The 26,418-nt window shown below is 39.8% G+C and overlaps 1 protein-coding gene across 7 annotated transcripts; it reads left to right on the top strand.

The window, feature by feature from the left end:
- Positions 1–2,254: 2,254 nt before the first annotated feature.
- On the top strand, positions 2,255–26,101 carry LOC124863560 (oxysterol-binding protein-related protein 6-like). 7 transcript variants are annotated; one of them, XM_047357988.1, is made up of 25 exons: positions 2,255–2,391; positions 2,508–2,587; positions 3,427–3,440; positions 3,534–3,684; positions 4,699–4,827; positions 5,095–5,148; positions 5,254–5,367; positions 5,515–5,682; positions 6,057–6,195; positions 6,324–6,442; positions 6,736–6,822; positions 7,803–7,959; positions 8,148–8,281; positions 13,967–14,059; positions 17,876–18,053; positions 18,138–18,212; positions 20,668–20,882; positions 20,982–21,119; positions 21,198–21,261; positions 21,344–21,422; positions 22,800–22,944; positions 23,045–23,195; positions 24,376–24,502; positions 24,593–24,715; positions 25,256–26,101. In XM_047357988.1, the coding sequence occupies exons 4-25, from the start codon at positions 3,577–3,579 to the stop codon at positions 25,362–25,364; spliced, it is 2,706 nt and encodes a 901-aa protein (XP_047213944.1). In that variant the 5' UTR covers positions 2,255–2,391; positions 2,508–2,587; positions 3,427–3,440; positions 3,534–3,576; the 3' UTR covers positions 25,365–26,101. The 7 variants fall into 7 exon arrangements, with proteins under 7 accessions (XP_047213944.1, XP_047213938.1, XP_047213945.1 ...); XM_047357982.1 differs by having other exon boundaries at positions 17,873–18,053; XM_047357983.1 differs by having other exon boundaries at positions 2,387–2,426; positions 17,873–18,053.
- The last annotated feature ends 317 nt before the right edge of the window (positions 26,102–26,418 follow it).

Here is a 26,418-nt window from a genome sequence, read left to right as displayed (position 1 = left end):
CTGTTCTGCTATGCTGGAGCCTCAATGCTCTTGCTTTGCGTCTCTCCACTCGGAGCTCGAGGCTTTTGTGAACGGCCAGCCTTTAAAACGAGCACCACTACGTTTAATGTCTGTCTGCTCGCTGCTAAATAGCCCAGTTAAAAGCAAAAGGAGAGTAACTAGTTGTGTTTCATGTTATTTTGCTGAATTACAACAACACAGTACAGCTCGAAAACACCGTTACGACCAGAGATTTCACATACAATGCACGAGAGCGCATGCGCGCTTACCTCCGAAACAGAACGGTTGCCAAGGAGATCGGTGCGTTCGATTTAATGGACTGGGCGATTTTACACAGGTGATGCACAAACATAAAAAAACGCAGCTTGCATTAGGACAGGACGAACTACAAATCACTTAGCATCTACAGACTAAAAAAAAAACGTCGAAAACAACCGAACTGCAGAATTTTTTTATTTGACCACAATGCAGAGAACAATAACTTCTTTGTTCAAAAGAAAAGACGGAAACTGAAGAAAAGTTATGCATCGAAATTAGTTTATCATTGTTTCATACATGGGAAGTTCTTATATTATAGATATACAGACATATAGACATATATTTCCATAATGTCATGAAGAAAATTTAACATCATATAGTTTATATCATTGCACACTACTGAAATATTTCAGGTCTTTTATTGTCTTAATACAGATGATTTTGGCATACAGCTCATGAAACCCAAATTCCTATCTCACAAAATTAGCATATTCATCCGACCAATAAAAAGAAAAGTGTTTAATACAAAAAACGTCAACCTTCAAATAATCATGTACAGTTATGCACTCAATACTTGGTCGGGAATCCTTTGGCAGAAATGACTGCTTCAATGCGGCGTGGCATGGAGGCAATCAGCCTGTGGCACTGCTGAGGTCTTATGGAGGCCCAGGATGCTTCGATAGCAGCCTTTAGCTCATCCAGAGTGTTGGGTCTTGAGTCTCTCAACGTTCTCTTCACAATATCCCACAGATTCTCTATGGGGTTCAGGTCAGGAGAGTTGGCAGGCCAATTGAGCACAGTGATACCATGGTCAGTAAACCATTTACCAGTGGTTTTGGCACTGTGAGCAGGTGCCAGGTCGTGCTGAAAAATGAAATCTTCATCGCCATAAAGCTTTTCAGCAGATGGAAGCATGAAGTGCTCCAAAATCTCCTGATAGCTAGCTGCATTGACCCTGCCCTTGATAAAACACAGTGGACCAACACCAGCAGCTGACACGGCACCCCAGACCATCACTGACTGTGGGTACTTGACACTGGACTTCTGGCATTTTGGCATTTCCTTCTCCCAGTCTTCCTCCAGACTCTGGCACCTTGATTTCCGAATGACATGCAGAATTTGCTTTCATCTGAAAAAAGTACTTTGGACCACTGAGCAACAGTCCAGTGCTGCTTCTCTGTAGCCCAGGTCAGGCGTTTCTGCTGCTGTTTCTGGTTCAAAAGTGGCTTGACCTGGGGAATGCGGCACCTGTAGCCCATTTCCTGCACACGCCTGTGCACGGTGGCTCTGGATGTTTCTACTCCAGACTCAGTCCACTGCTTCCACACGTCCCCCAAGGTCTGGAATCGGCCCTTCTCCACAATCTTACTCAGGGTCCGGTCACCTCTTCTCGTTGTGCAGCGTTTTCTGCCACACTTTTTCCTTCCCACAGACTTCCCACTGAGGTGCCTTGATACAGCACTCTGGGAACAGCTTATATTCGTTCAGAAATTTCTTTCTGTGTCTTACCCTCTTGCTTGAGGGTGTCAATAGTGGCCTTCTGGACAGCAGTCAGGTCGGCAGTCTTACCCATGATTGGGGTTTTGAGTGATGAACCAGGCTGGGAGTTTTAAAGGCCTCAGGAATCTTTTGCAGGTGTTTAGAGTTAACTCGTTGATTCAGATGATTAGGTTCATAGCTCGTTTGGAGACCCTTTTAATGATATGCTAATTTTGTGAGATAGGAATTTTGGGTTTTCATGAGCTGTATGCCAAAATCATCCGTATTAAGACAATAAAAGACCTGAAGTATTTCAGTTAGTGTGCAATGAATCTAAAATATATGAATGTTAAATTTTCATCATGACATTATGGAAAATAATGAACTTTATCACAATATGCTAATTTTTTTTCAACTGAAAGATGTTGACAGGAAAATTATTTTAGGCTGTGCTTTGCTTGATTAGTGAAACCTTTGCCTGCTCTTTCCACAATGAATCATCTGAATAAAAATATGCATCATAGCCTGTAACTCTTGTGGTAGCAAAGTGGATGAGCCTGTCTGGGGAGGTAGAGTTGTTTTTTTTAACATTTAGCTCCACCCAGATACTTGCTAGGTGACATGAACCACTCTGACAAGCAGGTTTTCACTCAGGTGAGGTAGTGCTTTGTGTAACAAAGAAGAAAATGGTAGTTTTCCCTCCTAAATCCATGCCATAGTTTGTTCAAATGTATTATCTATGTGATTTGAATTGATTGTTGTGTTCCCAGGAAAATTTGGAGAACATCTACAAGAGGAATTTTCTGTGAACTACAGTGGTGGAGCCTGTTAGTTATATAGAAAAGCACAGGTGAGTTTAATTTGTATTTTGGATCTTTGGCTAGCTGAACTGTTTGCATACCAATTATTGCATAAACTATGAAGGTTAATTTTTATATCAAGGTAATAGTAGATTTCTTGTTATGTGTTATCTTATTTATATATGATACTTTTTATGTTCCCTCTTTGTTCCTGTGAAAACAGGAAGAGCTACTAGACCAATAGGGCCTGTCTTTAACTATGCTCAGTTTATTGAATATATCTATATATATTGTTTCTTAATTGGTAGTAGACCCAATAAATTAACTACTGTTCATTCAGAAAATTTAAGTGAGTGGGACAGTAATCATTCAAAAATGGTGAAATTAAAGTTGTAGTTGTTTATAGGCAAACAGTTTAAGTTGGGTTAAAGAGTGCTTTGCAATAAAGCAATAAAAATGCCCCCATAAAGCATCTCTTTAGTCATTGTGGGTTTCTGCTAAACATACATGTATTTACTCATTCTAGTTCTTCTTATTAATACTTTTAGTTTCTTATAGGGACAATGAAATATGCTTAATTTAACTTTTATTTTCCTCATTCAAAAGGTTGTAAACCTAGTTTTTGATTTTGAACACTGCTATTGAAAAAAAGGGTTTTACATTCTATACACTAAAGGGTGTAAAATTTGTCCATAGACAAAATGACTGACAGAATATTAAGATTTGTTTCAAACTCCATTTGCAAAAAAATTTAAATATTAAAGCAGTTTAAAGATAATCAATTAATAATCTTGGAAAGAAAATGTATAAATTGAGATTTAATGTCCTAATAACTAACAGCATTGTTGTTTTTCTTTTGTTTTTTTTAAACACAATGTTTTTTTTAAAGACAAAGACTTCACGGTAAATCCTTTTTTCTGTGATTTATCTTTGTTACATTTTTGAAATGCTTTTGTTGATCACAGTTCTTCTGGTCTCTCCATGAAACACAACTAGCTCTAAAGATCTGTCTTTGCAAAATTATCTTCATCAAATTGCAATGACGGACCCTCAGGTGAACAGCTGCTCTGACAAATCCCCTGCCAGCACATTCAAACCATCCCACTCACGGAATAACAGCACTGGTTCATCCAAGCATTCAAAACAGGTAAGAAAAACAAACATCACTCTGTAACTGTAGTAGTGGATTATTTTAAAAATATTTAATTTGCTTTATTAAATTACTCTAATAGTTGATTAAAAGTTGATGCTTTATTTCACTTAATCAAATTAATTTGATGCAAGACACTGGTACAGTACTGTTACCAACAGCTTTCTCTATTTCAGCCAAAAAAAACTGTCTGAGATTAAAAAAGGGCATCTAGTCTACCATCATCTGTTGAAGTGACATGTTTTTCAGGTCTCATGCAGATAAATTCGTAATTTATTCAGTTGCCACATTCTTTTTAAAGAAATGGCTATACTCCTGGCAGCCCTTGCAAACTAAACTATAATTGTGCTTTTTCCAATTGTACTGCCAGACCTTTGATGTTCGACGTGTGTCATTTGTGTCTCTCGCTGTTTAGTTGAGCATTGCACAGTAGGAGCTTGGGGTAAATTTCCTCTAATGTACACCTCTGGGAATACTGGTTGCATTCTTTTTTTTAAGTCTAATGCATAATTGTTCTCATTGAAGAAAAGGATGGACTTCAGATAGCTTGGAAATGGCCTCCACAAGATTGATGGACAGATACAATTTCTTTGACATTATTTTAAGACACTTCAGAGCAATTAACTACAAGACCTCTTGCTTTAAAAAAAGTTCTTATGCTTGGTGGAGATCCGCCCTGCATTTTATAATCAGCACCATGCTTTTTACTTACCTGCATAATCCTATGGAACCAGGAAGCACATACTTTGTTTTCCCCATGACTGCAAATTGTATCACAAAAAAACAGATATGCATCTTTATCTTGCATATGCTGACATTCAGTCACTTGATCAGATCACAACTGAAGTTTTTAAAAGGGCAGTCAGCTGGTGTATGCATTACAAACAACCTCTAAGTGCATCTTCCAAGTTGTAATTGTGATAGAATCTTGGGCCACATTCAATGCCAGGGTTTCTCTTTTGGTATCAGCATCATTTCCTGACTGTCAAAATGTTTTTCTTTTTGTGTCAGTCCCGTAACTGGGAGGTTATGGATGATGCCTCCTCTGTTCCTGGTTCCTCTCTGGACCTCAGTATCCCTGGGATCTGTGAAGGGTACCTAATGAAGAGAAGGAAGTATCCACTGAAGGGCTGGCACAAGGTGATTTCTGTATAGACAGCAACATGTGTACAGATTTTCAGTGTCATTGTAATTAAGAATACTAAACCACATGCATTCAAAAGGGATGTTATTGATGAATTGATAAATACATTGTAGTTTGACCACAAGTTGCTATTACAAAACCAAGAAAATGTATTATTAGAGGCTGAGCTGTATACAGCATTTCTGCTTGGAAAATTAAATGACTGAAATCATCAATTTCAATATTGATCAGCAGTTTTCTATTGCTTGTTTTCCCTCCCTCAGAGGTACTTCCTGTTAGAAAAAGGAGTTCTCAAATACTCAAAGACTCAACAAGATGTAGGTCAAAGCTCCTTGCACTATACTGAACATTCATAAAATATTTTGTTTGCTTTTCAGTATGGTGCAGTGGAAGATATTAGTAAATCTGTTTTTGTGTTTAAGATTCAGAAAGGAAAGCTGCATGGCTCTCTTGACATCAGCATGGCTGTTATGTCTGTAAACAAGAAGTCCAAACGAATAGACCTTGATGCTGGAGACAACCTATATCACCTTAAGGTACCTAAACATTTTAGCTGTGAGATTTTAAACTAGATGCCCCTTAATATACTTTGCCAAAATGTAGATTATTTACATGGTTTTAAATGATCATCAGATAATCTGGCATTAATAATGTCCCCCATTTGTCTCATTTGTCCATATTAGGCAAAGAGCAGTGATATCTTCTACATCTGGCTGACGAAGCTGGGTGCTCATCGCCTTTTTAGAAAACATGAAGCAATGAGTGTCCATCGTGGTGTTCTTCATGCTCTTTCCTTGAGCCAGAGTACCCTGCCAGTTGTGGCCCCTATGACCCAGCAAAATCAATCAACTGTGAGTATACATTATTTCCTTAGTTTAAGGTATTTAGGGTAATTTACTTTAGACCTGACATTTAAAAGAGTTTTTAATACAGCAAATGTAGTTTTTCTTTCTTAAATTAAACTAAGCTCAACCCTGTGTTTGGAGTCCAACTGGGCTGTATTCAATCTTATGTTTTAAGGGTAATGGCTGTAGGTAGCGGATGACTTTTGCAGACAATTATTATTAATTGTAATACCACTTTACAAAGAAAACCTACATTTTGTATTGTATTTTCTTTTTCATCATTTTCTGTTGTTGGTGTAAGCTTTACTATTAAAACATTTTTTTGGTCTGTAAAAATTGGAGAAAAAACTTATTTTCTGATGTAATGATCGGTTTTCTAGCCTCCTCACTACACCGGCTCAACATCTATAGATGGTCCAGAGATCATAAGAACTGCTCCTTCTACCTCTTATTCAGGGGTAACCAACAAAGTGTCTGCTTGGCTGCAGCAAACCCACAACATTGATGCAACTTCCAATGGTGATTTAGCTGTGTACTTTACATTTTCATGAAGCTTCATTGCAGCAGCGGATTTCACAACATAGTCCAAACATATTTCCATATGTTTCATACAATGTTCATTTCAATGTTCACCTGCGGTTTACCAGACCTGGCTCAGAATCAAGCAGATCTGAAAGAACTGGCTCAACTTGTACAGAGACTACACTGGCTTGAAGGAGGGATTCCTATCACAAATACTGACCTTGAGATGCGCATCAGCATGCAGGTAAGTACCCTGATCCCATATATACATCTCTCTCTCTCTCTCTCTCTCTCTCTCCCTCCCTCCACCACCCCTGTCCTAGATTTACAAAACAGTTTAACATTATATATAATCTGACCTACCTGCTGTATTTATGTGCAATGTAAGATAAATAACATATCTAGTTTCAAACTGACTCCTGTGTGAATTTCCCTAAATGTGTTTTAATATTGTGTCTGCTCTTTAAATTGTTTTTCCTGTAGATGTTGTACTTTAGGATAAACACAATAATTAAAAGTACATTCGTTTGTTTCCAGAATCTCTTCCTAGAGAAACCCAAGAAGAAGTCAGGGAAGGTGGGTCATTCAAGGACTTTATCTCGTGTTGAAGCCATGGGTGGAATGGTAAGAAATTCAGAAATATTTTCCATTTACCAGCTGGAATTCAGGAAACTGTTCAAGAAACTGCAACTGTTTCAGATCAGATTTTCTTTCTGAAATTTAGACTTGTAAGTGTATATATGCATAACATTATTGTATACTTTATTGCTGGAGGTCACCTGAAGATGTCCAAACTTTCCAAACTTTACAGCACATTTTGGTGGATGTTGTATTTAATTACATACATTCCTGCAAAACCTGATAATGCAACAAATGCATCTGATGCCTCAACCTCAGTTTTGACTGTCCATATGTAACCCTAACCCTATTTTTAAGGTTCATATGCACACAACCAAAAGCATAGATGTTTATATAGAAATTGCCAAATTAATCTGACACTTGGCAATGCCTCAATACAGCACCTTCTTGGTTACCGCACAGTCGGTGTCCAATGACCACCCTACAAAGGATATTTCGCTCCTCTGTGACACAGATTCCCTAAGCTGTTCTTGGCTGATGACAACACATCATTATCAAATGGAATATTCCAGTTTAATCTCATTATCCATGCTTGTGTCCAGAAAATAATGTGTAAATGTACAAACTGGAAATTGGTGCTTGTAAATGAATGAATGCTCCAGATTGTAGACTTGCTTTGGTGAGACCCAAAAACAGTACCGCTTTATTAAACAAACATGAAACATGGATATAAGAAAAATTAAACAGTTTTATGTCCATTGTGCTGTTTTTGTATGAATGGTGCAACAACATATACTTTTAAAATGGGTTTGGGTTTAGTTTAAGATTCTGCAAGCCAAAAGGCACAAAGATCACACAATCTTCTAAAATACAAGTAGGATAACGAGATGAGTTTCTGCAAAATTTGTTTTGTTTGCTAAAATTCACAAATTTAAAACTAAAGACTAGTACTGAAGCCTTTGAAATAAATATTTATATCAATACTATAATTTTTTATGCTTTTTCTCTTTCTCTGTTTTTCCTAGTTCACATCAAGCCATCTGAGTACAGACAACAGTTCCAATTTGGCTGCATCTGTTCAGTCCATACCTGACTATGTTTACTCACAGCTGTCAAATCCTCAAGTAACCTCACCTGAGGCAAAAAAGCTCCACCAAGAAATTTGTACTCTTTCTCAGAGGGGTAAGAGCTTTTATCTAATGGGTAGCTTTGTGTCATATCAAGTGTAATGTTTAAATTTGCTGCACAGTCCATAGAAGTTTTGATATAGAATGTGTTATTTGTTCAAATAGATAAATATATAGGTTATATGCATAAGGCTTAACGGAAATAGATTGATGTGATTAACTCTTGTGAATGCTGTGCTTTAGTCTATGCCTCTTTGAAGTCCATTCATGAGGTTTTGAGCTTGGAAAGAGAGAGACTGAGACAGGCTTGGACTAGCCCTGACCTGAGGCAGAATGCCTCACAGCAGCTGGCAACACTCTGCAGCACACTGTCTGAGGTAACATTTGATAGTTCATACTAACATTTGAACAACCAACCAACCCACCCACACACACACAAGGCAAATAACTAATGCAAAGCTGTTGAACATAGGAAAAAAATAAAAATGGCATAACCCACAACCATGTTTTTTTTTTTCCAGAATTATAAGAGAATTTTTAAAGCTATACTACTTATGGTTGCCACAAAATATTAGTATCGGCCTTAAAGAAACAAAGAAAGCCGAGCCCTCCTTGCTTCTGGGAGGTTCTGTGTGAAACTGTTCAACAGGTTTGTGCTGTTTCTAGGCAGGAACACACCTTGCATACCTCTCTCCCTTTGTTTAAGAAAGGCAGAGACAGAAATACTGACAGAAATGACTGTGACACTGAAACTTACTGTCTTGCTATTTCATTCACATGCTGCTGATGGAACCATCTATTCTCAGTTGCTATGACTTGGTCTTTTACTGTCTGCCTTATAACTGACTGTCACTATCTTTGTATATACTGTCATGGGGAAGTGCATTATTTGATATAATTTGACATATTGGGACACAAAAGGTAATCTAGTCCTTACCAGGTTTAGAAATCAACATTAATCATCTGGGGCATAAAATGTCCTTTAAAATACAAAGGTGCACAACCAATTTTGTTGGATGTTTTTGCAGTGTTCAAAAACAAAACATGAACTTGGTAAAGACGTGACTTTAATTCCATGTCCTAATTGGTAAAATCTTTGAATCTGGAGGGTGTACTCTCCTCTTGTGGGACTGTATTTGGTATAACTGAATTCCAAATAAACACTCACTGCTGAGTGGGTGCACTGGAGCAAGGTTATCGTTAACGAAATCATGAAAACTAGAAGTAAAAAACATTTACGTTTACTGAAATAAAAATAAAAACGAGACTTTGCAAAGAAAAGGAAAACTAACTGAAACTGTGATGAGCGTTCACAAAACTAAAATGAACTGAATTTATAGAGATTATGTGCTTAGTTTTGGTATGTGTGTCTCATGCATTAGTATCAAGTCTAGCTTCTGGTAATTGGTGTTTTTTTAAAAAGTTTTTCCTGTGCCGCATTATGCCAGCAGATGGTCGGTACATCACTCAAGTAATTTGTGCGGTCCGTTCACGCCTAGCGTTATGTCAGCAAAACTTGGCACCAGAGTCCAATTTGGGATGACTTTGAGTATTACTGCGTTTTAGATAAAAGCAAGTGTCTAGGGTGACCAGATGTCCCAAATTTCCGGCGACAACCTGTCCCCAAATATGTTCCAGTTTTTTTTGTATGTGTGTGTTTTGTGAAGTAGAAAAATAAATGTTGTGTGTATACTGTTATTATGGTAACCTGGGGTAAAAAGCACAAATGAGCATGTTGCGCGCACAAACAGCTGTTTCGAGAGCTGGTGCTGTGTGCACGCCTTGGACTGGGCTGATCCTTGCTGTGATAAAGGTTTGGTTCACGGTAGGAAACGTTAATAGTGTTGTTAACATTGACTATAAGCAGGTAAAAACAAAAATGGCTTGGACATGTTTTCTTTTATTAAAGGTGAGGTTCCAAATGCAATTAAAGTTTTTATGAACGAACAGAACAGCAACCAACACCAGTCGGTCGTGGCAGATGGCCGCTCAAGCTGAGCCTGGTTCTGCTGGAGGTTTCTTCCTGTTAAAAGGGAATTTTTCCTCTCCGCTGTTGCTACATGCATGCTCAGTATGAGGGATTGCTGCAAAGTCAACGCCAGTGACTGTTCACTGTCTCTACATGCTCATCCAGGAGGAGTGACTGCTACAAATCTCTGACTCGATGCAATCTGCATCGAGTCAGTCAGTTTTTCTATCTAAGATTTCCTTAGATAGAAAAACATTTTATCCAATTTGAATAAATAACTGAATCTGACTGCACTGTTCAAGGGTTAGGATTAATTGGAATGTATGTAGCTTGACTTTTGTGAAGTGCCTTGAGACGACATGTGTTGTGAATTGGAGCTATATAAATAAACTGAATTGAATTGAAAAGGCAACACAAGATCTCTGGGAGTAGCTACAGCTGAGTGAGGGAGACAGGGAGAAATAATAACAGAATGATTTAAAAAAACAAAAAAAAAACACTGATTTTGGAAGGTCGAGTGCTACAGTGTCAACAAGGATTTGTCCAAAGTAAGATGTTTTAGAATTGATTGGTGACCTTTAGTTTATATTTCCGAGTTAGTTGAGTTGCTTTGCTAATTTATTATAGTGATTTTTGAAATCCGACTGAGGAATGTATTCCTCTCAGTTTGGACATATGGTTACTGACAGTCAGTAACGGGGAAAGTGAATGAGGGAAGAACTGCATCAACTGAGACTGATGTAGAGGGAGAGAGAATCACCTGGTTAAATATGCATTTCTACTCTTGTATTAGCCTGTAGCTCCAAGTAAATATAGCAGTTTTTATTTTTATAAATATAGCAATTTGTTATTTTATCAACTGAGGAAAATAGTTAAGTAATTGAAGAAAAGTTAATATTTATAGGAATATATTAGAATTCTCCTAGTTTCTCATCTATAAATAACCAACTACTAAAGGGTATCTGAAACAAAAATAAATTTGTAATTTTTCATTTTTCATTTTGTTAAACATTCCAATGTTTTTGGAGAGGATTGTGATTATATTATATCTCTGTTTTAGAAAAATGAACATCTGATGACAAAGAGGAGAGAGGAGGATAATAGAAAAAAGTGTGAAAAAACTGTAAAATTGGAAGTTAGAGAGAGAGAAGGAAAATGGACTGACAGAAAGAAGAGTAATGCTAATTGCAAGGAAAGAGCAGAGAAGTGTTAGAAAAACATGGAGAGGAAAGAAGACGGACTCTACTACTATTTATTTGTTTTATTACTCATAGGAAATGCTAAGTGTGAATAGACTTTCCTATTACACTTGATTTTTATTTAGTTTAATTATGAATAAATATTTAAAAATAAATGTAACTGTACCAATGTTTTCTTTGTATTAGAATCAGCTTTATTGCCATGTTTGTACAGACAAAAAAGGGATTTGACTCTGGCACACTCTGCTCTCAGTGAGGATTTTGTTTTTGGTGTATATATAATAGTGGAAATAAAGAATATCTTTTTAATGTACATATATACATTATATGTACATATACTGTACAATAGAATATAATGTGAGATCAGTCCAAGTATGCATGGTGTTGTTCTGGAACCCTGATTGTCAGATATTCATCAGAGAAACATCCTGGGCTGAAAAACATTCTCTGTGGTGGCTGGTTTTAGCAGTCAGTGCTGTTACACCAACCTGAAGGTAAAATCCTAAACAGTTTGCGTGCAGAGGTGCAGTCCTGCATAGAGGGAATGTCAGCCCTGATGATTCTTTCTGCAGACCTAATTGTTCGTTGCAGTCTGGGGTTTGTGGGGGTGGTGTTCTCCGAAACTCCACCATCATCTCCATATTCTTGAGTGGGTTAAGTTCCAGGTGGTTCTGACCTCAACAGTGTACCAGTTGATCCACCTCCTGTCTGTATGCAGACTCATCACTGTCCTTGATCAGTCCAATAACAGTGGTGTCATCTGCAAACTTCAGGAGTTTCACAGATGGGTCAGATGGAGTGGTGAGAGAACACACCCCTGGGGGGTGCCGATGCCGATGTGTTCTTGTGCGGGAGAAGATGCTCCCCAGCCTCACCTGCTGCTGCCAGTCCTTCAGGAAGCTATCACCAGCTGAGCTTCTGGTGGAGGATGTCTGGGTTCATGGTGTTGAAGTCCACAAAGAGGATCTTGGCGTACATCCCTGGATGGTTGAGGTGTTGCCGAATGAAGTGTACTCCCAACTTGACTGCATCATCTGCCGACCTGTTTACCTAGCAGGCAAACTGCAGGGAGTCCAGCCTCCCAGGCCAGTCGCTCAAAGGATTTCATGACCACAGACGTCAAGGCGACAGGCCTGTAGTCATTTAATCCTGTGATGGTGGGTTTCTAGGGTACGGGGATTATGGTGTAGCGTTTGAAGGAGGAGGGAACCTTGCACAGCTCCAGTGACTTGTTGAAGATCTCAGTGAAGATGGGTGCCAGTTGGTCGGCGATGAAAGATCACCAGAAATCTTTCTCTTAGATCCTTGGTGCAGGCATGGGGTCTGAAGGCAGGGGTTGGTTGGTGTATGCCAAGAATTTGTTTCTAAATGGGATGTAGAAAATGTGAGTTCATTCCTGCAGTGGAAGCCATTCAACTTGTTGGTAAGATGAGGATTCTGTTCAGGGTTGGGGAAAGGTCTCCTGTAGGCAGTGAGGTTTTTCAAACCATTCCAAACAGCAGAAGCGTCTTCATATGAAAAGCTTTTTTTTAGCTTCTCAGTGTAGCTTCTCTTTGCTGCTTTGATCTCCTTTGTCAGTTTGTTCCTGGCCTGCTTATACAGGGCCCGGTCCCCACTGCTGTGAGCCTCTTCCTTATCCCTGCACTGCTGCCTCAGACAAGAAGTGAACCAAGGTTTATTGTCAATGTATGTGCAGAAGGTCTTGGTCTGCACACACATCCTCACAGACACTGATGTATGATGGTTGATGTAAGTTGGTTTAAATCAGTCCAGTCTGTGCAGTCAAAGTAGTCCTGTAGCATCTGCTTTGAGTCATCAGTCCACTTTTTAACTGTCCAAACCACAGGTTTGGAAGCTCTTAATTTCTGCATGTAGGTTGGGATGAGATGGACCAGAGTGGTCAGCAAATCCCAAAGCAGCCCTTGTGACAGCATAATTTGCATCCTTTAAAGTTGAGAAGCAGTGGTCCAGAGTGTTTTTAGCCCTGGTGGGACACTTTAATGTGCTGTCTGTATTTGGGAAGTTAACTGGAGAGGTTTGCAATGTTAAAATCCCCAAGAGCAATGACCAGAGTCTGGATGTTTTTTTTCACCATGTTTGTTATCGGCTCAGCCAGTTGTTTTTCAGCATCTGAAGTGGAGCCTTGAGGTGGTATGTAAGCACCAACCAGTACGAAGGAGGAGAACTCCCTCGGTACATAAAACTGTTTACAGTTTGAGAAATTACTCCAGGTCACGAATACACGTCTTCTTCAACACTTTGTGTCTTTGCACCAACCTTTGTTTATATAAAAGCAGAGTCCACCTCCTTGCTTTTTTTCCTGATACGTCTGATTCGCTCTAAACAGCTGAAAGCTCGGTATCCAAAGTATGCGGTCTGGGGTGTTCTCATTCAGCCAGGTTTCGGTAAAGCAGAGGGCGGGAGAGCCGCAGAGGTCCGAGTTTTTACAGGTGAGGAGAAGCAGTTCATCCAACTTGTTGACCAGGGAACGCACATTTCCTAGATGGCTTGAAGGCGAGGGTGCGCGTAGTCCCTTCCGTAGAGGGGAAGAGAGCTTCACGAGCATGCCAGCTCTCTTCCCTCTGCGCCATCTCTGGCAGTATAAAGACTAAAACTATATCTGAAACTAATAAAAACTAAACTAAAACTAAGCATTTTCAACAAATAAAAAGTAAACTATCAAACAAATGCTAAACAACTAAAACTAAAATAGAATTGAAAAAGTGAAGTCAAAACTAAATAAAAATAAAACTAATGAAAACTTCAAAACTGAAGTGCAACTGCAAAACCTTGCACTGGAGTCTGCCATTTTTGTTTCTCCTGTGTTTCCTTTGCATTTTCATGCCTGGGTGGGCCGATATTCCATGTCTTTGTGTGTGTAAATATATGTGCAGCTTGACATGCAGTCCCATCTGACCAAAGTCCATTCGGTGTCCCTGTCCTCTGGCTCTACTGAAGAATCGTTCTGCACTGTCTGTACAGATCAGGTTTGTACTATAGTTTGTCCATCTTCAACGTGCTTCTACTCTTTTTGTTTTGAAGTCTTTGTTGTGAAAATGACAGGTATATTTCTTTCTGAGGAAATGATGCTGCATACCTACTACCTACTGCTAAACTTAAATGTATACTGATAATTACAACTACAAACAAAACAAGGGATCATGAGACCTTTGTCAGTAAAGTTGGTGGTACTAAGATTAAGGCCCTGTTTACACGACAACAATCCATTAAAAACAAGAATTCTTTGTTTTCCCCCACTTTTGTTAACACATCTACACAATGTTTTAATTATTGCCACGCCACTAGTTGGTATGTTCTCTAAAAGCTCAACAACATGCACAAACAATTACTGCTTACAAAATAGGAGAGTTCCCTTTGCTGGAGAACCGTAGTTAGTTTCATAAGTCATCAGCACATGTACTCTGCAATCCAGTATAATTAGGCCCGAGCAGGAAGCCTGCAAGGGTCTATTGTAATCGTAGTGTTTCTTATTCTTTCTTTTTTCCGTTGCGTCTTTGCGGAGCAATTTGGGCACTTTGCTATGCACCAAAACTCACAAGATTTTATCCAAAATTGTCCCCCGTGTGAAATTCTTGTTCCTTAATGTCATTGTCAGTGGGTGTGGCCAAACCAATTAGCCACGCCCCCAAACGTGAGATAGGCCAAACCGTAAGTTGTAGAGATCTGAACTTTGGCACACAGGTAGAGCTCCTCAAACCAAGAAAAAAAGTATCTTGGGTGTATGCCCTAAAACGCACACGAAGTCGGCCATTTTGGGTCAAAAGCCAATTTTTTGCCGTTTTTCACTTTTACTCACCTCGAACTTTAACGAACTCCTCCTAGGAATTTTGAGCGATTGGCGGGTTAGGGTTAGGGTTAAAATATAACTTCTTGCCATAAAAGACGAAATTGTTATAGCTCCTACAAGGAAAGTCAGAGACCTTAAGCCTTCTAAGATTGATCTGCCTCTGGCCCTGAACAATATTCACTGATCAGATGCTGACATCATTGAAGCCCTGCCCCCTGAGAACAAAAAGTGTCATGTTTTCCTTTAGAGAGTCAATTTTTGATGTTCTTCACCTTATCAATGTGATACTGTCGCAAGTAACAGATAACTTGATGGTCTAAGACAGTCGCCAGTACTGACTGCTTTAGCTGGAGGGTGTGGCTATGATGGCATGGCGAATTCTGATGTCATGCCACGGCCATACGTTTGGCTCTAAATTACACACGCATGGTCTGATTCACTCCAAACTGAATATGGTTGATCTTTGTCAACCCCCAAACAGCTCTACTGGATTACATTGAAATTTGGAGCAAAAGCGCCCCCTAGGACACTTCAAGGGCTATATCTCCCTTATACAGGTCCTTCTCAAAATACTAGCATATTGTGATAAAGTTAATTATTTTCCATAATGTCATGATGAAAATTTAACATTCATATATTTTAGATTCATTGCACACTAACTGAAATATTTCAGGTCTTTTATTGTCTTAATATGGATGATTTTGGCATACAGCTCATGAAAACCCAAAATTCCTATCTCACAAAATTAGCATATCATTAAAAGGGTCTCTAAACGAGCTATGAACCTAACCATCTGAATCAACGAGTTAACTCTAAACACCTGCAAAAGATTCCTGAGGCCTTTAAAACTCCCAGCCTGGTTCATCACTCAAAACCCCAATCATGGGTAAGACTGCCGACCTGACTGCTGTCCAGAAGGCCACTATTGACACCCTCAAGCAAGAGGGTAAGACACAGAAAGAAATTTCTGAACGAATAGGCTGTTCCCAGAGTGCTGTATCAAGGCACCTCAGTGGGAAGTCTGTGGGAAGGAAAAAGTGTGGCAGAAAACGCTGCACAACGAGAAGAGGTGACCGGACCCTGAGGAAGATTGTGGAGAAGGGCCGATTCCAGACCTTGGGGGACCTGCGGAAGCAGTGGACTGAGTCTGGAGTAGAAACATCCAGAGCCACCAGTTCTGTAAAAACCTCATGTCATTTTGTTCTTGGAGCCTCGGAGGGGAGATAAAAATTCTGTTCCTCAGGAGTCTGTACAGAGCTTAACATGTACAGGTCCTTCTCAAAATATTAGCATATTGTTATAAAGTTCGTTATTTTCCATAATGTCATGATGAAAATTTAACATTCATATATTTTAGATTCATTGCACACTAACTGAAATATTTTAGGTCTTTTATTGTCTTAATACGGATGATTTTGGCATACAGCTCATGAAAACCCAAAATTCCTATCTCACAAAATTAGCATATCATTAAAAGGGTCTCTAAACGAGCTATGAACCTAATCATCTGAATCAACGAGTTAACTCTAAACACCTGCAAAAGATTCCTGAGGCCTTTAAAACTCCCAGCCTGGTTCATCACTCAAAACCCCAATCATGGGTAAGACTGCCGACCTGACTGCTGTCCAGAAGGCCACTATTGACACCCTCAAGCAAGAGGGTAAGACACAGAAAGACATTTCTGAACCAATAGGCTGTTCCCAGAGTGCTGTATCAAGGCACCTCAGTGGGAAGTCTGTGGGAAGGAAAAAGTGTGGCAGAAAACGCTGCACAACGAGAAGAGGTGACCGGACCCTGAGGAAGATTGTGGAGAAGGGCCGATTCCAGACCTTGGGGGACCTGCGGAAGCAGTGGACTGAGTCTGGAGTAGAAACATCCAGAGCCACCGTGCACAGGTGTGTGCAGGAAATGGGCTACAGGTGCCGCATTCCCCAGGTCAAGCCACTTTTGAACCAGAAACAGCGGCAGAAGCGCCTGACCTGGGCTACAGAGAAGCAGCACTGGACTGTTGCTCAGTGGTCCAAAGTACTTTTTTCGGATGAAAGCAAATTCTGCATGTCATTCAGAAATCAAGGTGCCAGAGTCTGGAGGAAGACTGGGGAGAAGGAAATGCCAAAATGCCAGAAGTCCAGTGTCAAGTACCCACAGTCAGTGATGGTCTGGGGTGCCGTGTCAGCTGCTGGTGTTGGTCCACTGTGTTTTATCAAGGGCAGGGTCAATGCAGCTAGCTATCAGGAGATTTTGGAGCACTTCATGCTTCCATCTGCTGAAAAACTTTATGGAGATGAAGATTTCATTTTTCAGCACGACCTGGCACCTGCTCACAGTGCCAAAACCACTGGTAAATGGTTTACTGACCATGGTATCACTGTGCTCAATTGGCCTGCCAACTCTCCTGACCTGAACCCCATAGAGAATCTGTGGGATATTGTGAAGAGAACGTTGAGAGACTCAAGACCCAACACTCTGGATGAGCTAAAGGCCGCTATCGAAGCATCCTGGGCCTCCATAAGACCTCAGCAGTGCCACAGGCTGATTGCCTCCATGCCACGCCGCATTGAAGCAGTCATTTCTGCAAAAGGATTCCCGACCAAGTATTGAGTGCATAACTGTACATGATTATTTGAAGGTTGACGTTTTTTGTATTAAAAACAGTTTTCTTTTAGTGGTCGGATGAAATATGCTAATTTTGTGAGATAGGAATTTGGGGTTTTCATGAGCTGTATGCCAAAGTCATCCGTATTAAGACAATAAAAGACCTGAAATATTTCAGTTAGTGTGCAATGAATCTAAAATAGATGAATGTTACATTTTCATCATGACATTATGGAAAATAATGAACTTTATCACAATATGCTAATATTTTGAGAAGGACCTGTATAGACCTTTTGCACAGAGCAATTGTCATAATCAGTTTGTTTTTGTGAAATACCATTTGTCAAATAAAAGATAAAGTTCAAAAATAAAATTTCTCTTTTAAACTTCCTTTCAGAAGACACCATCTTTGCGTGGTCATAGCCACCGTGCTCCCTCAGTTGCAGAATCTATGGCAGAATATTTTGATGCCAATGAGGTGATCGTATGCGAGACCTCCTCAGAGGCAGATGCATCAGATGAGTCTGGCTTGAGTGACATTACTACCACCAGCAACTCCGAGCCTGAGGAAGGTCACTGTAAGTTTTTCCCATTTCTCTCTAGCAGGCAAAAATATTTACTGCAACCGCAATATATCACCCCCCCCTTTTTTTCTTTCGTAGCCACTGCCACTCTCAACTACAGAGAAAGTCTAAACAGAATAACTGACAAACCCAGTCTGGTGCCCTCAGATACAGGTAAGAAGACCACTTCTGCTGCTCTGATTATATTGAAAACTGCAGCACAAATAAACTTGATACAGCTGATAAAGGATGTCTAAGTATAACTAAGTTTAACTGGTTGTGTAGGAACCCTATTGGCTTTTGAAATTTTCAAAAAAATATTCAGTGCTTCTAATGTAGCAAGATAAAATATACTTTAACCATGTGAGTTTCTTATTCCCAACAATTATTCCTAACTATGGCAATAAGACAATATAACAGCAGTTTAAGATGAACGCTATTAAATTAAATAAAATCTTATGAAAACATTAAATATGCCAATTAAATTTGGTTTTGACAGCTATATGGTTTTTGCTGTCACAAATATACATTTCAGCATGCTAAAATGGTCAGTTTCAGTCCAATTCACACCTTGTATCTGACTAAAACATCTATGTGATCCAAGCGAACAATGGCACTTACGACTCTCTTTTCATAGGGGAGTCTAATCTGCATGTGAATTTAGATGTGCAGAATGGCATTTCCCAAACAACTTAAAAGCTTGGTACTTCCCCACACTAGCTTTGAATTGAGAAAGTTCTTAGGATGAAGACAGAAATATTTTGCATCTGCTTTAAAGGTCAAAAGAATCTACTTTAACAAGTCATTCATAAAATTAGAAAATTAAGTCGATTAACTAACTGAAACACATTAATTACAGACAGACTGTTCTTGTCAAACCTTAATTCCTTTTAATAATGATTTTCTGCTTACAGCTAATGAAAACAGGGCATTTAAGATTAGAATATTACATTAGACCAAGAAAAAACAGAAATTCAGGCTTAATGGAGGATGTATGTTTAATATTTGCTTAAAGGTTAATTTCTTTTTTCTTTAAAATATGTCCTCTTGTGGCGTTTCAGGCATACCATATGGGGCAGATGGTTGCCTGCATGTGCCAGGGCAGTTTTACTCTACAAAAAAGTTAACTCAAGGCAGCATCCTGATTGCCTGATTAACTTTAATTCTGAATTCAATCCAGCATCAGAGTAGGCAGCCTGTATTGATGCTATTGTAACCTGTGTTTGTAGGATCTTCAACAGTTTGGAGTAGTTGTGTATTGGGCATGCATATGTGTAGAAATGGATGCGTTCATGTTGAGTGTGTTTGTGCAAGTTTGACACCTGGAAGTGTACAATTTGTAAGCGTGGTGAGAACGGTAGAAGGCTTGCAATCCACAACACCTATGAGAACCAAAGGACACCCAGACCCAGCACTGGAAGGCAGTACCAGTCCCAGGCAGCAAGACATAAAGCATCGCCCTGGTCAGCCATACACCCTGCACAGAAGTAGATCACCAGCAAGGCACAGAAACAGCACGGCAGCAACCCCGACCCAGCCACAACACCCCCATTAGCCCCGCAGGCCAAGCCTGGGAGCCAGTGTCCCCAGTGGCCCAGGGGTCCCGCACCTACCCTTGGCGGCAAAGACTGCACAGCAACTAGCCCAACACACCGTTGCGAGCCAGGGCCACATAATGGGGGCCCACCACTCCGAGAGAGGGACCAAACAGTCACACAGATGACACCCCACCAAGGCAGGATGCCTCCTGCTGCCCCCCCCCCCCTGGCGTCAATAGAGACCCCCAGGTCATCCCCACACACAGTCCCTGCCAAGCCAGTACAGGCCCTGTGGCAGGAGCCAGGGGTCCACCTAGCACCGCCCCCTCTCCGTGGTGTTTGTGTGTGTCTTTGTGGTAATGTGAAGTGTTGTGATGAATACAGATGTGTATGTCTAAAGTGCATTGAAATTGGAGTTGAGGCTGGGGTGTACGAGACCCCACTACATGTTATCAGTCTCCCCAACCCCAAAGTCCTAAGTCTCTCAAGTGCATTAAAATTGAGGTGTAGGTCGGGGCTAAATATGGCAACGGGGGTTGTATGGTCCCCCATGCCCACAAGGCCCTTCCGCCAAAACCCCAAGACCCTCCCTCTGTGTTGTATTACATATGTGAGGAAGGCGGGGTTAGGCACCAAGGCACCAGCATGAATCACCCCCTTGGGGCCAGCTCCTCAACTGGCCCCATTTTTGTCATGCCAGTGCCCTCACCAGCCCAGCGCCAACCAAGGCTAGGGACCCTCCAGAGATCCCCAAAGACACCATTAGGAAGCCCCCACAGAGCAGCCGCCCGTCCACCTCAGTGGGAGCTGTCCGGGACAACCCGAGCCAGCCAAGAGAAACGAGCTCACTGCAGCATTCCAAGTCCAGGAACCAGAGATCAATCACAACACCCAGAACCACATGCACCACACAGGCCCTGGCAGGTGCTCCCTGCCTTCAGGTACCTACCTTCCACATCTGCTGCGCCTAACGTCCACGCAGACACACCCAACTCCCTCAACTCCCCATTTTTTTTTTGTCACAGTTGCCCTTTTGAGAATCATTTTATCATAAATTGACTACCCATCATTTCTATGTTTCAACATTCCAGGGCGACGCACCACACTCCCTGCCCCAGGAGCAGACAACAGTCACATTGGCATTATGACCATCCTATACAATAACATTGGCAAGGACCTGTCCAGGGTCTCAATGCCAGTGGCTCTTAATGAGCCACTGTCTTTGCTTCAACGACTTAGTGAAGAGTTAGAGTACTCTGAGCTGTTGGACATTGCCAATAATACTGATGACCCATATCAAAGAATGGTGAGTTTGGTTTTCTTTTATTCATAAACAGCTGGAGCCAAAATTACTCTGGATAGTACACAAAGTTTATTGAAGACTAAGAGCAATGAATGTTCCTAGGTGTATGTGGCAGCGTTCTCCATTTCTGGTTATGCCTGGGCATCTTGGAGAAATCGCTACAAACCATTCAACCCCATCCTAGGTGAAACATACGAGAATCATAGAGAAGACAGGGGATTCCATTACATCAGTGAACAGGTAATAATAATTTGAGTGGTAATTGAATTCATTTCTATTTTAGAAAATGTGAAAATGCAGGTTTTTTTATGTTATTAGGTTAGCCATCACCCACCAATCTCAGCTTGTCATGCAGAGTCTGAAAACTTCACTTTCTGGCAAGGTAGGTATTGTGTAACTGTTGCATGGTTAATATACCTGACATACTGAGTAAACATAAACTTTTTTTTTATGTCTGTTCATAGATCAGAGATGGAAAAACAAATTTTGGGGGAAGTCAGTGGAGATAATCTCCACAGGACTGGTCAACGTTTCCCTCCCAAAGTGAGTCCTGGCTATTCAGAAATTTAACAAATGTATTGAGTCCATTGGACCCTAGACGTTTTTTTCTTGGGCATACTTGCATGTCCAGTCAGCTGGGAGTGACCTCTGTGTTATCCAGGTTCTTTTGCTTTCAACAAACAATAGGGTGATGTGCAGGACTGCAGTGCTTTCGCTTTTATTCATCATCTGTCCTACCATTTGAGATGACTATCTACATTTGTTTGGCATCCTACAAGTGCTCTTTGGCTGTCTAAAGCTAACTGTATTTCAGCACTAATTGAGAAAAAAATCTAATTTAAAATTTGGCAGCATTCAAGCAGACTCGTTACTCTGGTGAACATGCATAAGCACTTTATTTTAGCGAGGTTTTTTAGTAAAAAAAATGCTTCATATTAACTAGCTGTGCAGTGGTTGTTAAAAAGTGCCAATGAAGGAAAGCAGCTGAAAGTCAGGTCTCCAATATCTGTGTAACTCTGTATGCAGTTAGTTTTCTCACCAACGCTTGTTTGGACTTTAAAGTCAATTCATGTGATAGTGTTAAAATACTAGGCATGCCAGCTGCAGTCAAGGCCTCTTAATGTTTTTGGCTAAGGCATTGACAATAAAATAACTCATGTTCAGATAATTACCAATAGGACACGATTTTTGAAAGACCAGCTTATTTACTGAATGTAAAGAGGAAGCTATTAGTTTATATTGACAGAAGGCATAAATGTTTTTTTTAAATCATCTGCTTTAAACACACTGGAAAGGTGACACAAACATTTTAATGCAATCAATGTATATGTAGTTTTTTGGCTGTAAATGTACTTCTTTTTTTTCTTAGAAATGAGTCCAAGATAAAAAAAAGGCAATTTCTGGAAATGTAGCTTTCTTTGTGCTACCTGGAGTTTGAAACCAAAAAAGAAATTATGAAATATTAACTAGTTTATGATGATCAAGCTGTAATTTGTCATACATGCATACAATATCAAAATTGGCAAAATCGAAAACAGTAGAGCAGGCCTTTGCATAAATTGGCATGTAACCATGCTTAGAAATTAGCATTTTGCTCATCTTTGGTTTTAAATGTCATTTTGAAATTCCTCTGTCCTGTTGAATGAAAAACAAATAAAAGTAGGAAGATATAGTTTTCCTAAATTTGCTAGAAATTTGGACCTAAACGTGTTTTTTGTTGTCACTTATTCAAGTAAATGTGATGTTTGCGCTGATGGGTATCCTGCATGTGCCTGTTTTCTGTAATGTTTTGTGTGAACGGCATTTAATTTTCAATTTTCTCTTGCCTACTGATCTAACATCATATCATAAGGGCAATGAGCATCAAAACAAATACATTTGAGAGGAAAATCAATAATCAAATTAAATGCATCTATGTAGGTATGGTGATCACTATGAATGGAATAAAGCAGTGACCTGCATCAACAATGTATTGAGCCAACAACGCTGGTTGGAGCATTATGGTGAGGTGGTCATCAGAAATACAAAGAGTGATGTGTGTACCTGCAAGATGACCTTTGTCAAGGCAAGATATGAACATGCATGCTCATTTCCTAATTGATCGGTTTCCTGTAACTGACTGCAGCCTTGACGTATCAGATTTTGTCCCCCTCTTTTTCTTTTAGTCTCGCTATTGGAGCTCAGAGAACAATAAGAACGAGATACAGGGTGTTGTGTTGGACCGAGCTGGAGAGGTGGTTCATCGTTTTGGAGGATTCTGGCATGAAGGTGTCTTCTGTGACACTATGGCCACACCAACATGCATCTGGAAGCCCAGTGAGGACCAAGTGTTTGCATTCAGTTTAAATCCTAAACATTGGGTGCAACTACTGTACAGCTGTACAGAAATACACTGCTCAAAAAATTTAAGGAACACTCTGAAAACACATCAGATCTCAATTGGAAAAACAAATCATGCTAGTATCCATACTGATTTGGAATGGGTAATATGTTAAGGAGAAACAGATGCAGCATCATTTAATAAAAATAAAAATGATCAACCCACAGAATTTAAACTGAAAAACTAATGTGGCAGGCTGATCCAGTTTGGCGAAATGCCATTGCAGCAACTCAAAAGGGTATTTAGTTGCACAAAAACTTTGGGTCATGCTCCTTATGAGATGACAGATGATATCCTGGGATATCTCTTCTGATCCTAACCAGTGCATCACTGAGCTCCTGGACAGCTGGTTGTGCGATCTGGTGGTGTCTGATGGACCTACATGTGACGTCCCAGAGATGTTCTATTGGATTGTGGTCAGGGGAGTGTGGAGGCCAATTAATGGTATCAATTCCTTCATCCTCCAGGAACTGCTGGCATATTCTTAACAAATGAGGTCGAGCATTCTCTTGCACTAAGAGGAACCCAGTTCAACTTGTAGGGCTCTGGCAGTACTCCTGCTGTTCCTCCTTGCACAATGGAGAAGATGCCGTCCAGCTGACGGCCATGTCCTCCTTTCCTAAATTAACTTCCTGTCTCCTGGAATCTTCTCCATGCTCTTAAGACTTTGCTGGGAGACACTGCAAACTTTTGGGCAATGGCCCAATTGATGTACCATCCTGGTGGAGTTGGACTGCCTGTACAACCTCTGTAGGGTCTACGTATTGTCTCATGCTACCAGTAGTGACACTAATGGTAGCATGACTGCTTTCCAGCAAAACTACTGAAAGGCAGTCAAATAGGAGTCAAAAAAGTGTCTGCGGCCTCCACCTGGTCTCAGAGTTTATCAAAATTCCAGATGTTTACCTGTCCCTGATTTAAAAAGTGTTTCTTAAATTATTTTGAACAGTGAATTTAGACAACGTATACCTTAACATACAAGCTGCCTGATAATTTTTTTCTGCTAATTCTAACCTTTTTTTCTTTAAGAATCAGAAAGATTCAGCTACAGAAATTTTAGCTAATGGCTAAATTGCCTAATTTCCTTAGTCTGAATTTTGGTGTGATTTTGTCCAGATGTACAGCCTGATGACCACATTCGGTATTATGGTTTCTCGCGTTATGCCAGAGAACTAAATGAATTAAATGCAGAGTTAAAAGACGTCCTCCCCCCTACGGACACTCGCTTCAGGCCAGATCAGAGGTAATGTGTGAGTTTTGTATTTGATTTTATGTAATGGTACATTTGTTTTCAAACTTCCCAACATCCCTTATTCCACTTATTGTTGTACAGGCTCCTGGAGGAGGGAAAAGTGGCAGAGGCAGATAAAAAGAAGGACAAGGTGGAGGAAAAGCAAAGGGAAAGGAGGAAGGAAATGGCCAAAAGAGGAGAGGAGCACATCCCTAGGTTCTTTAGGTGAAACAAATTACAATTTATAATCCTTCATCACGTCTAGTCTAATTGATAAATGTACCATTGCAAGCCAAAACTAAAGAGATTCTTAAGACTGAGAAAAAATAAATACATTTAAACATATGAATTCAGGCCTAAGCTGTACATACAATAGTTTGAACATGGTTAGAAATATTGGGATGGTAGGGGGAAAAAGGGTGTAAGTATTCATATATCAGTTAGTAAGTTGTAACCTGATTTTAGGCACAGCTTCATATTGCAAAACATTAAAGTGTAGACCTTGGCACTGTTTGGCCTATACCACAGATACATGTATTAGGCACATATCCTCTAATGGTGCTGTTTGGGTAGAAAACATCTTCAGTGGGCATCATTGGCACCCATAGTAATTAGAATGACATTAGAACTTACCAAATTAAATTTTGTTCTGATCAGAGAAAACCTTTCTTCCACATTTCAATGTCTGTTATTAGAATACATTATTTACTCTTTTATGGTACTGATTATTGCAATTTCTTGATAGTTTGTGTTATCTTTTTACAGAAATGTACTTGATGAGGCTGGCAGAGATGTGTGGATTTACAATGGAACGTACTGGAAGATTCGCCAGGATCCAGGCTTTTCGAAGACTGAAAATCTACATTTGTGGTAGAATACTAAAGCTGGCCTACTTCCATGGGGCAATAAATAAATCCGGCTAGATACATCAAGTAACATGAAGACAAATGGTATTCTTTACTTTCTGTTAACAACAAATACTTCTATTGAATCAGTACTGCTGTAACTCAACTGGACAATTAAGACTTGGTGTGTGTGTGCTCCCTCTGTTACTTTTAGCATAAGAGTAGCATCAGTGTTCATAGAAACATGAATTTATCTTGATTCAATATGTAACTTAAAGGCAAGATGGAATAATGTAATCAATTAAACAAATTATTTTGTGTATAAATAGTCACTGAAGGACTATTTTTATTTCACTAAACCTTTGTCTATATGTATGTGCCTTACTAAAATGACAGAGAAAACATTGTATTGTCAGCTTTAACATGTCTACAACAGGGGTAGTCATACTCCAGAGGATTGTGTTGTGCCGGTTTTTTTTCCTCAATGTGTCCTACAAACCCAAAATAAGGCTTACATACATTACGTTTGATTTTATTTGGTCATGGCATTATGATCTTTTCTTGGTATTTTGGGTATGCATGTTCTATAATCCAGCCTTTTCTTTTGCTTGAATGATCTGAATGACTAGAAATTTAAGCAGTACATTTACTCTTAGCTGATGCAGCTTTTACAAAGTAAAAACTTTGCAAACAAACTGGAAAATCCTTATTTTTTATGTTTTTTTAGTTTCTGTTTTTCTTCCAAAATAAACAATCCCATAATTAAGGTTGTTTTTATTTTTTGGTCATATTTGAAACATTATTCAATGTGAAAGGGCTAAAACATGATCTATAGTATACCATTTTCAAACTGAACCTTAATGGCTTTGGTAAATGTGCCCTAGTGCTAATAAATTCTAAGCAGAGATGGTTGTGCATCTGACATTTTTTTTTTTTCTCACAAAGCAAGTACTTGTGAAGGGGATTCCAGAATTGTAAGTATATGGTTAGAAGAAGTTCTGCAGGGTTGTTTTAAGGCTACAGACTTTGATGTACTGTGCCAGCCACATGGAAAGGAGATCTATGACTGTGAGAATCATTATA

Source organism: Girardinichthys multiradiatus, chromosome X (genome assembly GCF_021462225.1).
Source record: "Girardinichthys multiradiatus isolate DD_20200921_A chromosome X, DD_fGirMul_XY1, whole genome shotgun sequence".
Taxonomy (NCBI): Eukaryota; Metazoa; Chordata; class Actinopteri; order Cyprinodontiformes; family Goodeidae; genus Girardinichthys; species Girardinichthys multiradiatus.
The sequence above is the reverse complement of the archived record's forward strand: the minus strand, read 5'-3'. Positions and strand labels throughout refer to the sequence as shown.